Source organism: Puntigrus tetrazona, chromosome 20 (assembly GCF_018831695.1).
Source record: "Puntigrus tetrazona isolate hp1 chromosome 20, ASM1883169v1, whole genome shotgun sequence".
NCBI lineage: Eukaryota > Metazoa > Chordata > Actinopteri > Cypriniformes > Cyprinidae > Puntigrus > Puntigrus tetrazona.
In genome coordinates, this window is record NC_056718.1 from 25,082,616 (window position 1) to 25,095,115 (window position 12,500).

The following is a 12,500-nucleotide window of genomic DNA, read 5'->3' on the forward strand; positions in this document are numbered from 1 at the left end:
GTTCAAACAAATCATTTCATGTAGTATATTAATAAAATAAAATATTAAATAAAAATAAATTACTGGCTCAATTAAAATATATAATATAATAATGATGCAACTTAATTGAATGAATAAAATAAAATGAATAAAAAAATATCGGTTGTCCCTCTATTTAATACTAATAATATTAATAATATATTTTATATCATTAAGTGTTTCCAAAAATAAAGTGGTTGATGTAAATATAATAATAAGAGGAAGAATGCGCTACATTATATAATCATTCCATATATCATACATCAAGTCTATGGGACTACTGGAGGATTTTAAAAGATTTAAAAAAAGGATCGTAATGTAAAGAATAATAAAGTTTATTACATAGAGTACATTAATTCAAATGCACTGAACCCAGAACATGTCTTTACAGTAAACAAACCCATTTTTGCAATGATATGTAACAGAAAGAGTGATGTTTGCAGCTAAAAACATTAAAAATAATTATTTTTGATTTAGAAAAACAAAAAAGCTAATTAAATAACAAAACCAAACAGCAATTAATTTAAACAGAAATCTTAAAAAAGAAGCAACAACCATTTTAAGCAGTATTGCACATTATTTTTATAAAAAGCGCCAAGATATGCATAAACTACAAAAACGGGCATGAAAAAATTAATTGTTAGGATAAACTTTTTATCCGATGAGAAAAAAAGCTTGCCCTGATCTGATCCCGATTCAGATAGAATTGAATTAAAACCATTTTTAGCTGGGGACAACACTAGAGCTGTGATGATTTTGAATGATATTCATGCTCTCACCCAGCAGGACTTTCCACACGTGTATCCGGTACATGGAGGGCAGCGGAAACCTCTGACTGAAGGTGCTCAGCTTCTCCACATCTGAGAAAAAAACCCACAGAAACACAACTGACCGAAGGAGCGAGAGAAACACTGATCGCCTGAGAGCTTAGAGCTCAGCATTTAACAGTTAAAACCTAAACAGAGATGAAAAATAATGTACACAATAATAAGAAGAAGAAGAAAGTTACTGAGCTGATATGCATTTGATTGAACGTTAACAATACTTACAAAAAAATAATAGCAACTGTTATTGTTATATAGTGAAATATATATATATATATATATATATATATATATATATATATATATATATATATATATATATATATATAATGCAAAATAATTCATGATTACTGAACAACAACATTAAAATAAATAATATATTTATTATTATTTATTTTTGTGTTTAAAAAGGTCAATCAGTTCTATATGATCAACAGTAAAAATAATGAATAATAAATAAACGTATTGTTATTATTTATAACAATGAAAATATTTTGAAATCGCTTCTGCAACTCCACAACAAAAATAACGCATTTTACACTCAATGTTACACATTTCTTATTCGCATTATCATTATTATTTATTATGTAAAAATTTATTTTCATGATTACTGAACACTAACATAAAAAATAATAATTATTAATAACAACAGCAGCAATAATAATAATGATGATAATAAGATATTATTATTTCATATTATTATTATTATTATAAGATAAAACATAAAAATATTTATTATACTATTAAAATAATATATTTTCTAAATGATAACTTAACTCTTAAACCAACAAAATGCATAAATTAATTTTAATAATAATAATAATAATAATAATAATAATAATAATATTATTATTATATAGGTTCATAAAAAATAAATATGCATAAATAAAATGATGCATGTTTGACAAACACTTAAAAAAATATAGAAATAAATTTGAAAACAAAACAATAGCAACATCTGTACATCGGGGCGGCTGAATAGACGTCTTACCCAGAGGATTGTCCTTCAGCAGGATCTCAAGCGATTTCTTCTCCTCCACTCCTCTGAAACCCACTTTCTCATAATACGCCGAGCGAAAGTTCCTCTGAGGATCATCAGCCATGATCGCCGATGTGAAGCTAGAACAGAAAAAGCCACATGAAGCTTCATCACATCTACCATGTTTAAACAACACCTCAACCCTGTTAAATCAGATCAGTGCCACGCTTTACATAAAAAAGGCATGAAAATATTTAAGTGCTCACAACTGCACTGATACTAAAGGAGTAACATATTCATATTACTTTCATGGTACTTTCCCTTCCTTCAAAGAATACATACATATATGTAATATATAAGCTGTATTAATGAATGCTACAGCCTATAGTGAAATTGTAAGTATACTTTAGGCTTTATTAATAATATACCCAACAGTTGAAGAAAACGTAGTACAGTGTACTATAGTAGAGCAACTATAGAAATAGCACAAGAAATTAATTCAAGCGACGTTACTTTACTAATTAGTTCAAAAACACTATATTTACTATAGATTACTGCAGTATTTTTTAATGTCGATAATTTACATTAAGCTTTTTTTTTTTTTTTTTTTTTTCAAAATACAAGTTACAAAAGCTAGTGTGACGACAGAAGAATCGTTGTGCAAGTGTTTGCTCGATTTAAACAATGTTTTTAATATAATATATTTACCTCAGGGGGCAGACCTCAGCGGTTTTTCTCAGCCGAGAGACTCTTCAAACGCTCTATCGGTCAAACATCTGACTTCAATTCGCATTCAATGCATATTATCATCTTTAATTCTCAGAAAGAACGCGTACATCTGCAAACGCGGCTGTCCGCAGTCCCGTGACCCCGGAAGTCGTTCGCGTCCTCGTGTTGTTGTGTTTCCGCTCGTGTCCAGCAGGAGACGCGCGCGCACGTTCGCTCTTTTAAAGCTCATTCAGAATATGAATTAAATGCACGACTACTCGAAACGTGCGAGACCTCGATTTGAGTTATTTTAAAATACATCTCTTCCGGGTAAATTGACCAAAATTCGCCCCTTTTAAAGTCACCTAAAAATAGTGACATGGTTGTTGTTTTTTCGGCACTGTGAATACAACCTTAGTAATGTTGCACGAAAGCACACGATAAAACACAATAAAACAACATTAATCCTAGACTTCTGTTATTTTGTTAGATGTCTGCAGTTTAGGAAAATATTATTGATACTAAATGGTAAAGGTCTTCATAACACACCGTTTTCAATGCAAAACATCTTTCCACAGTGCTTAAAGATGCTCCTTTCTTTCTACATATTTAGTCAATAAATTATGTTTCGTTGATGTCAGCTTATATAGAGAGTCATGATAAATCTCAGTGAACGCCTTTTACTTAATTTATTATGTGAACAGTTTAAACTAGGCAATCGTCAAATTTATATAATTTGTTATATAATCTTCCAATTAATAAAAATGGTAGGTAATGGCAGTTAAAAAACTACTGAGTGTTTGTAAGCTTTTGGTCAGCCAGGGTGCTAGTCAATACTTCTTGCTATCATTAGTTATCTTTAATATCAATCATTCAAATAATAATAATAATAATAATAATAATAATAATATGATCTCATTAGTCCTGAAATTATGTCACATTTTCATAATACAAGATCCTGCATGAAATAACATTTTCATTTGCTAAATGAAACTATAGCAATAATTCTTCATATGAGTCAAACATTTGATGAAGTCTTTATTTGAGCAATAAAACCATAAGAAATATGCCAGACACAGTGTTAGAAATCAGTTTCACAAAGTAATTCAGGCTAGTACAAAGGTAAAGTGAAGGCACTGAAACTTTCAGGAAAAACTAGTTTTCAACAATTCAATTCAGTATTAGTGGAAAAAGTTAACCAAATCTAGTGTTATAAAAAACATTTATCCGTTTAAGTAAATTCAAAAGCAGAAAACCCATACTGTGAATAAGTAGTCAAAATTATTATTTTTTTTTTTTGTATTAGCTAATACATTCAATATAGATTTAAGAACACTAAACGCTCCAAACAAGGTAGTTAAAATGCTGATTCGTTTAGAAAGCAATCCTCATTTCCAATAGTAAATGTTATGTTTTTTTCTCATCTTAAAATACTTTGCTGGATAAAATAGTGTTATACAACATTGCAAAGTACACAATGATTGTTTAAGAGAGCGATCTGGAGCTGAAAGAGGTTCTGCTGTAGCTAAAGCTGCTGTATCTGGAAGACGAAGAGGGGGATAAGCTGTAGTCTACGCTGCCCCTTCTGGATCCGCTTCGAGAGCCTGAGGCAGATCCAGGGTTCGAGAGGTTGTAAGGGCTGCTGATTCCACGCGATGAAACGGTGGAGGCGGGAAGCATGCGGACACCCGTGTTCTCCTCGGTCATGCAACCTTCCAGAGCCTCCTTGTAGGATATCCTCAGCTTGGTCTTGGGGCAGGTGAGGGTCTTGGGATGGTGGCGGGTATCCTGGAGCTTCTGAGCCGCTCTCATGTCCAGCCAGCCGAGCTGCAAAGCCTCCTCAAGCGAACGTCTGCAGCCAAGCTCTGGGTCGAACAGCCCGCCGGTCAAATACTGGAATTCGAGGAAGCGCTGGCCGGCTTCGTACGGCAGCCACTTTTCCTTGACGGCCTCAGCGGCTGACATCTTACGTTTGGTTTTTACATCTTCGAAACCAATATACGCTTTTTGGGCAGGTTTTATCCTGTTAGCCATTTCGTCATCAAGGACACCGAGTCGGGTTGCTTCTTGAATGGAAATACGGCGACCGTTTTCAGGACTCACAATCCCTCCGGTGCAAGCCTGAGCCTCCAGGAGCCGCTGCGCTGTGATCGAATCAATGATTCCTCGCTTTAGAGCGTCACATATGCTGATCTTCTCCAGCTTCTCTGTGTCAAAAACTGCTCCAACTGGATTCTGTTCCTCAATTGATTCTACTAATGGGGTCAGCTTGATTGACATGCTGGAGATATGCTTGGCGGCGTTCGCTGAGGATGGATCTTGAACAATTTCTTGAGTGGAGATACTCTCGAATGTTTTAAGAGTTTCAGTTTTAATTATCTGGCTTTTTACTGTCGACTGGGTTGTGGAAGATGACAAGGCGACGGAGGAGCCGAGTGGTTTGCTAAGGGTCTTCGTCTTGTTGGTGATCATATCTGCAAGCTCTGTAAGGGTGAGACTTCCTGAGCGATACCTATCAAGGACATCTTGGTCTATCACTCCCTTAGCGAGCAGTTCTTTCAAGTCGTATTGAATGCCTGTTTGCATGTCCATTATTGCAGTACTGGTTGAGCCATCTGGGGCAGTGATGACTGTTTCTTCCCACTCACATTCTTGCTGAGACAATTCCAAGAAGGTTTCATAGTCAATGAGTTTCTTCTCATAGGCTTCACGCACAGTCATCTCTTTACTGGTTTCAGGATCAACAATCAATACTCGTCTCTTTCTCGTAGAGTTCTTCTGCTGCATCTTTTTCTTGTCGTACAGGGGCAGAAGCACTAGTCCTGTCTTCTTATCTGGAATGCAACGGCTCTTTAGTTGCAGGTAGGTTAGATTATCCTCTGTGTTTGGGTCGAAGAAACCTTTTGTGTCATCTCCTTCATCTTTTAGAATCTGGTTCATCTCTTCATCAAAGTAGCCCCTTTGGTACGCCACATCAACATCAATTCTGTGACTGTGTTTAGGGTCAATGATGCCACCACTTGCAATCTGAGCCTCTAGCAGGCGAATGCCGTGACCTTTCTCTATGAGACCACGTTCGATGGCTTCAAAAAGCGAGATCATCTTGTTTGTACCCGGGTCTTTGTACCCAGTTACCGCTCTTTCTGCAGAGACAAGCTTGTCTTTGAACTCCACACCCACCAGTCCTTTCTTGCAAGCCTCCTCGACTGTGTAGTACTCATTGATAATGGGATCAATAATGAAGCCTGAAGCGGCCTGGGCCTCCAAAAGCTCCAAGGTAGTGCCTGGTCGCAGAAGCCCTTCCTTCATGGCCTGGTAGATAGGCAAGGTGCAGTCATTAGCCTCGTCATAAATCCCAGCGATGCAGGTTGACTCTCTGAGATAAGCCCGAAGCCTGTGTTCAATATCTTGGCTGGTAATTTTGCCCTCTCTCAAATGATCTACATCCGTAGGTTGCAGTAATTTTGCATCAACCAGATCTGATACGCTAACTTCGTGGCGAAGTCCCTGTACAGTCATGGGTTTCTCTGGAGCTGGAAGCAAGAGCAAACTAGTAGTGAGGTCGGCCTTGCATCGCTTCTTGAGGGTAATGTAGCTGGCACGTAAATCACTGTCGGGATCGAAATAGCAATCAGGTTTGGCATTTAGAGCTTGATAAAGATCCTCATCAATCAGGTCACGGTCCATGGCAGTGTCTTTTGAAAGATAGACACTGAGAATGGGATCAAGGATGCCTCCCGCCGCCTCTTGTGCCTGCAGTAGACGAAGAGCTGTTTCCCGGTTAATTATGCCTTTCTTCATGGCTTGGCTCACTGGCAAGAGTTTACCAGTTTTGGGATCTCTGAACCCAATGCAGGCAGCCTCTGCAGTCAACAGCTGCTTCTTGTCAGCTTCATCCACAAGTCCATTCAAACAAGCCTCCTCAACAGTCATCCTGACATTTGCTCTGGGATCGATGATGTACCCTGTGGCAGCTTGAGCCTCCAGCAACATGTCTGCACTACTTTCTGAAATCAACGTTTGTTTTTTAGCCTCGGTGAAGGTCATTTTGCCTTTAGGTCCTGCCGCAAGCCCCGCTATGGCTCCTGTGCCTTTAAGATTCAGCCTGATGTCAACAGATACGTCCTCGACTGTCCGCTGGCCATTTATCAATTGATCGAATGTCACCTTGTCAATCACGCCACAGTCATGCAGCTGCTGGGCTGTTACCTTCTTGCGGACACCTTCGAAGGCCAGAGAGGAGGCGTCCGGTAGGTCTGTCTGAGTGTATTTAGTAGCACCATCTGGTTTCTGCTGCAGTCTCAGCAGCTCATTCTGCTGCGAGGCTTTTAGAGCCTGCATCTCTGCCCTCTCTCGTTCCAAGTTCTGCAAGAGCAGCCTGTAACGCTCTTCAGTTTCCTTCAGTATCATCCTTAGCCTCTCCATCTCTGTCTTGACAGAATTAAATTGACTCTCTAGGCCGGAGCGCTCCGAGCTGTGCTGTCGAATCTGCTCTTCGTGAGTCGCGCATTTGGTCTTCCATTGTGTAAAATCCTTCTTGATCCTATCATTGTCCTCCTGCAACTGTGATTTGAGTCGCAGTTCCGATTCCAGTGAGAGTTTGATACAGGCTAGCTCATCTTCCAGATTTTTCAAGCGCATCATATCCTGTTCCATTGCGGCCATTTTCTTGAGAAGGTCATCCCGTTCTTGCTCCAAGCTGCTGCACTGATATTGAGATGTTTGGATCACAGAGGAAGTCTGCAACAAAAGGACCAAAGAAAAGATTAATGTTTTATCATTTAAGGCCATCGTTCTGCATATAATATGAGGACAGTGACTGGTTATTGTATGACAATGATTTATCATTCATTGACAATTGCAAAACAGAAGTGATTGGTTTTTTTTAAATAATTACATGGCTGTAGCCAACCCTGCTCCTGGAGGGACTACCTTTAAGCAGATTTTAGTTCTATCCCTACTCCAAAATACTTGATTTTTTTTTTCAAATAAACCTGAACACCTTGATTAGCTGGATCAGTGTGTTTCATCAGGGATGGAGCTAAACCTCAGCATAGTAGCCCACAAGGCGCAAGGTCTGGTACACCTTTTCTAATGTATCAAAATCACAGAGATCAGAAGAGGTCAGATTAAGGTCTTGAAAGTGGTTGATCATGAGGACGCTGCTGTGCAAAACAAGCGAGCAACATGAAAAAAGGACAAACTACAGAGGCGTGTATTAAGATGCAAATCTGCAAGGTGTGGAGTGGAAATAGGTCAAACATGCATATTAAGACATGCAAAAATATGGCAGTTTGTTATAGTGACATATTTTGCATGTCAAGACAGTATCTATTTATAGCGTGCAACGTGAGATAGATGCATGCAGCTGGCTAAATCTACGCATTTTAACTCGAGAACTCTAGTTTCTAGTTATCCTAGTACCTCTCTGGCTTGTTTTTGTACATTTTCTATCTCCACTTGCAGTTTTTCTCTCTCTCGTGAGAGCTGTCGCATAAGCCTGTCATGCTCTGCACCGGCACGGTGGCTTGACTCAAGCTGCTTTTGCAAAGCTGCTATTTGCTCAGTCAGTTCCCGATTCCCGCGCTTTTTGTTTTTGAGCAGTTCATCATGTTCCTGACGGGTGGAACGCAACTCCTCCTCCATGCGGGTTCGATCTTTGGTCAGAGTTTCATTGAGCCTTTGCAGGCGCTCAGTTTCAGCAGTGCTTATGTTTAATGCACAAGTCTTCTCTTCCATGCTGCGATGAAGGGCCTCGTAACGCTGGTTGGAGTCTCGGACGTGCCCCTGCTCCTGCGTCAGCTGTAGTTTCAAAGTGTTCATCTCAGCTTTCAAGGCTGCCAGGCTTTGAGAAGACACTTTGTGATCCTTCAAGGCACGGTCTAGAGCTTCCTTCAGCTGCTTGCATTCTTCATCTGCATGCTTGGACTCAAGATGGGTCTCTTCCTGGCTCTTACGCAGCGTGGTGATTGTAGTGGTGTACTCCCTCATGGCCTGGCTACTCTTTTCAAGTTGCATCTCCGTTCTCCGGCGCTTGCTGGCCTCCTCTTCCACCACTTGCCGCTGCTTTTCTAACTCACTTTCCAGCCGCTTCAGCTCCTCCTGGAGCTCTTGAATGCGAGTTTGCAAGCGCGTGATAGTCTGTTCAGACCGGCCCTTCTCAAGAGCGTGGGCCTCCAGCTCCACCCGGATGAGGCTTAACTCCTGGTGGGAAGAGCGCAGTTGCACCAACTCCACATTACAGTTTTCATTCTTAGTTTTGAGGTCAGCCAGCTCCCCCTCCAGTCGCCTGGTCTCAGCCTCTAAAGATCTTTTCAGACGTCTCTCCTCCTCAAGACAGCGTGTCAGACGGTTGATCTCACCACTCTTTTCTTGCAGCACCCGACTGGAGCTCTCCTGTACCTCCCTCGTTTTGTTGTCCGCTTCACGTTTCTGGCTAGACAACAGCTGGACTTGAGATCCCAGCTCATGCTTCTTTCGGCCTTCCTCCATGCTTACAGCACTAAGTCTCTGGATCTCCTCTTCCAGGTGTTTCCGCTGGGCCTCCTCTTGGCCGAGGGAGATACGGAGCCTTTGCAGCTGCTCCTTCAACTCCCTAGATTCTCCCTCTAATCGTTCAAACTCCAGACCCATTGAAGCAGCATCGCTCTCTTTCTGCTGCGAAAGCTTCTGCATGCTGGTCTGAGTTACGAGGATTTGGGACTCGTAGGTCTGTTTCACCTCTCGCATCTCTGTGTTGTGCTCCTGCCTTACCTTAGCCAGCTCCGTCTGAGCCTCCTTGACGCGCCGAGCCTCGTCTTCAAACTCCCTTCGCAGACGCTCCAGCTCCCGGGTTCTCTCAGACACCGTCTTTTCCAGCTCCATCTTGGCCCAGCTGGCCTGCTCCAGTTCCTTGAGTTTCTTGCGCATAGTTTCATCGTGTTCTTCCTGCAGAAATGTGTAGCGCTCTTCCACGACTTTCTTCTTCCTCTCCATTTCGTCCAACTGGAGTTTGAGGCGACGTACTTCGTCCGTAAGTTCTTGAAGGCGGTTGGTAGAAGAGTCCAGGCTCTCTTGTGTGGCCATGCACTTCAAAGTCTCAGTCCTCTTCACCTCTTCCAGAGATAGCAGGTGAGTCTGTGAGTCACTCAGCTCCTGCTGGTAGTTCAGAAGAGCATCCTGCAGTGAGGCATTCGTTGCAGAGTGATCTTTAATAGCATCTTGCAGCTGCTGAAGTTCCTCCTCGAGAAGCTCAATCCTAGTATTCCGGATCTGCAGAAGACATTTTTAAATACATTATTTTGTGTAACGCAGTTATATATTTAGCAAGCATGTCCTTTAAGAATAAAAATTAGCGTCATGAGAAATCTTGCCCTGACATTTGGCCAAAACGTCTGTTGACATGAAACCAATTAAAGACTTGGTCATTTTGAAGCTTTTGCATTTTCAGAGGGAGGGTTGGGTAGGGCTGATTTGGGAGAAAATGTAATTGCGATCGAATTATTTAATTATGATTAAAGTTCAATTTGAAAATGCTCAGCTGCACAATTTGTCTGAGGTATTAATAGGAACAATGCTGGGTAGATTACTTACTAATTTCAATCCGTTTCTGATTCATTACATGATAAAAAAAATGGAATTACTGTCGTAATCTTTATCATTACACATCTTAAATAATATAATACTACTTTTGGGTTACTTTTATATTTCTTACAACTACATTTGTTCAAAAATAAAGGATAATATTGTACTATATAAATTTAAAAATGCTTTGACAATTCATTAACAACACGAATATTACATTAATGCAAAGTTCTTTGAAGGGTTTGTGAGTTTAAGGAAAAGCTAATTATTAATTAAAATCATAAAATAAAATTTTTTAATAAATTAAACAACAAACTCAAAATAAAACACATGGTAAAATTGTATTTAATGTATTTAATTTATTAAATGTATTTAATTTGTTATATGTAATAAAAAAAAATTATCTGATTACATGTATTTTAAAATATAAATGTAATCTAATTAACTATAAAATGATTACCAAATAATGTGTAATCAGCTATTACCCAGCACGGAATATGATTATAAAAATAACAAAATATTACCATTCACTATAAAATATACTTTCTGCCAAAACAGAAATGTCTTTATATACCTTCAGTTCTTCCATGTTCTTCTGGGAAGCCATAAGAAGTTTGTAGTAATCACTTGAACGGGTGAGCAGTTCTAAGTAGTGTGCATTTAGAGAAGACACCTGAGGGAAAAAAATGCTGTTATAATAAAACCACACTGCACTAACAGTAATGCTTGTGTCGATGGGGAAAGCGTGTGTTTGTAGGTGTACCTCGTCTGAAATAGAGGATGATGGCGACTGCAGCACGGTCCTCTTGATGGGGATGTTGAGCAAAGTTTCCAGTCCGGCGCTGTAAGCCGCCAGCTCAAGCTCGTAGTTCTACAGAGACGCGGGCCGGGTTATTAGAAAGGTGTTATGAAAAATTACGAAACCGAGCCCAAAGTGATATACAAACACAGATGTAGTAAAAATTGCTTTAGAAAGTCATGATGCGATTATAAAGCATAAAAATATTATATATATATAGATATAAAAAAATGTCTTACAATCACAGTTTTTACATTTTACAGCGATGTTTTGCAATATTCATCTTAGCACTGTTTATCTACGGCCCCATTAACTAATATCACCTAACAATGAGCAATATATTAGTTGCAGTATTTAATAACCTCTTGTAAACGTTAGTGATATTTTAGTAATCCTGAGATACTATTATATTTTTTGTTAATATCCGAATCAGTTTTTGTTTACATTTTCCATTTCTATTTGTAATTCAAGCTTTATTAATTTTGTTGTTTTTGGTCATTTTCAGTAGCTTTTAATATATATTATATAAATATATTATAAATATATTATATAGCTTTTTAATTTATATATATATATATATATATATATATATATATATATATATATATATATATATATATATATATTTAAAAATTAATACTTCAGATGGTTGCAGCATATATATATATATATATATATATATATATATATATATATATATATATATATATATATATATATATATATATTTTTTTCTGTTGTTTTTTCACAATTGCTATTTGTTAGATCTATTGAATAATAATAATATAAAGGATTAAATAATATTACGAGTATAATGTATTATGTAGTAAAATTAATAAATGTTTTACAAGTATCTCTCATTGTTTGCTTATGTTGTCTAGCATAAACAGACTAAACCTTCCTGTAAAGGGATAAATTAAACATTGCCCAAGTCATAAATCACTGGGGCTATAAAACAGCATATTAAAAGAAATCGAAGGGTTCATACCTTGATGGCGTTTATGCAGGTTTCGCCGTCTTTCTGCACCGTCTCCAGCAGCTCTCTCTTCGCCTTTATATCGGAGTTCAACGCCTGCACACATTAGAAAAAGGCACCGTGAAAAGCCTACTTAAACTTCGGCTCAATTCACCAAGCGGCTGTGGATTCCCTCGGCCAGTCGTCCAAGCGATTAGCTTCCAGACTCACTTTCTGTTGGTTGAGGAGTTGCGTGTAAACGGCGGCGTCGTCCGTCTTGAGGGCCTGCTGAGACTCGATCTGCCGCTGGGTTTGATCGATCCAGCCGCCGAGACGGGAGCTGGACTGCAGGTATCTCTGGAGATGAGGCAGGTAAGCGTCCAGGTCGTCCAGCCTGAGAAAACACCCCCGTTAGTGTACCGCTGGGAAACGTGCTGTGGACGCGTGCGTGCGTTTCATTCATGCGTGACAAAAATTACAAAATAAAAATCAATGATTAAAAACACAGACACCAAGAAAAGAGTAGAAACCGCTCGCGTGCACACACTCAGATATAAAGCATTCCTGTTCGTTTCTTCACCTTTTATCGAATTTTAAACAAAATGCTTTTCTCTGTGTTCAGGTCCGACTGTAGACGGCAAAAAACTAAAATTT

General features: G+C 38.9%; 2 protein-coding genes across 4 annotated transcripts in view; both read right to left on the bottom strand.

Annotated features, from left to right (window-relative positions):
* tbc1d7 (TBC1 domain family, member 7) overlaps nucleotides 1-2,716 on the bottom strand; it is an 8,844-nt gene extending 6,128 nt beyond the window's left edge. The window contains exons 1-3 of one of the 3 annotated variants that reach the window (XM_043218712.1): nucleotides 2,530-2,716; nucleotides 1,834-1,961; nucleotides 798-878 (exon numbers count right to left, since the gene is read on the bottom strand). In XM_043218712.1, coding sequence (XP_043074647.1) covers nucleotides 798-878; nucleotides 1,834-1,945 — 193 coding nt within the window. In that variant the 5' untranslated portion in view covers nucleotides 1,946-1,961; nucleotides 2,530-2,716. Of the gene's footprint in view, nucleotides 1-797; nucleotides 879-1,833; nucleotides 1,962-2,529 lie in introns of those variants that run through there. The other 2 variants (XM_043218713.1, XM_043218714.1) reach the window with 2 other exon arrangements.
* An 838-nt stretch (nucleotides 2,717-3,554) lies between these two features.
* wu:fi04e12 (desmoplakin) overlaps nucleotides 3,555-12,500 on the bottom strand; it is a 16,545-nt gene continuing 7,599 nt past the window's right edge. The window contains exons 8-13 of the mRNA XM_043220384.1: nucleotides 12,078-12,240; nucleotides 11,880-11,963; nucleotides 10,856-10,963; nucleotides 10,667-10,765; nucleotides 7,954-9,780; nucleotides 3,555-7,269 (exon numbers count right to left, since the gene is read on the bottom strand). Of these exons, the coding sequence (XP_043076319.1) occupies nucleotides 4,015-7,269; nucleotides 7,954-9,780; nucleotides 10,667-10,765; nucleotides 10,856-10,963; nucleotides 11,880-11,963; nucleotides 12,078-12,240 (5,536 nt within the window). The 3' untranslated portion in view covers nucleotides 3,555-4,014. The remainder of the gene's footprint in view (nucleotides 7,270-7,953; nucleotides 9,781-10,666; nucleotides 10,766-10,855; nucleotides 10,964-11,879; nucleotides 11,964-12,077; nucleotides 12,241-12,500) is intronic.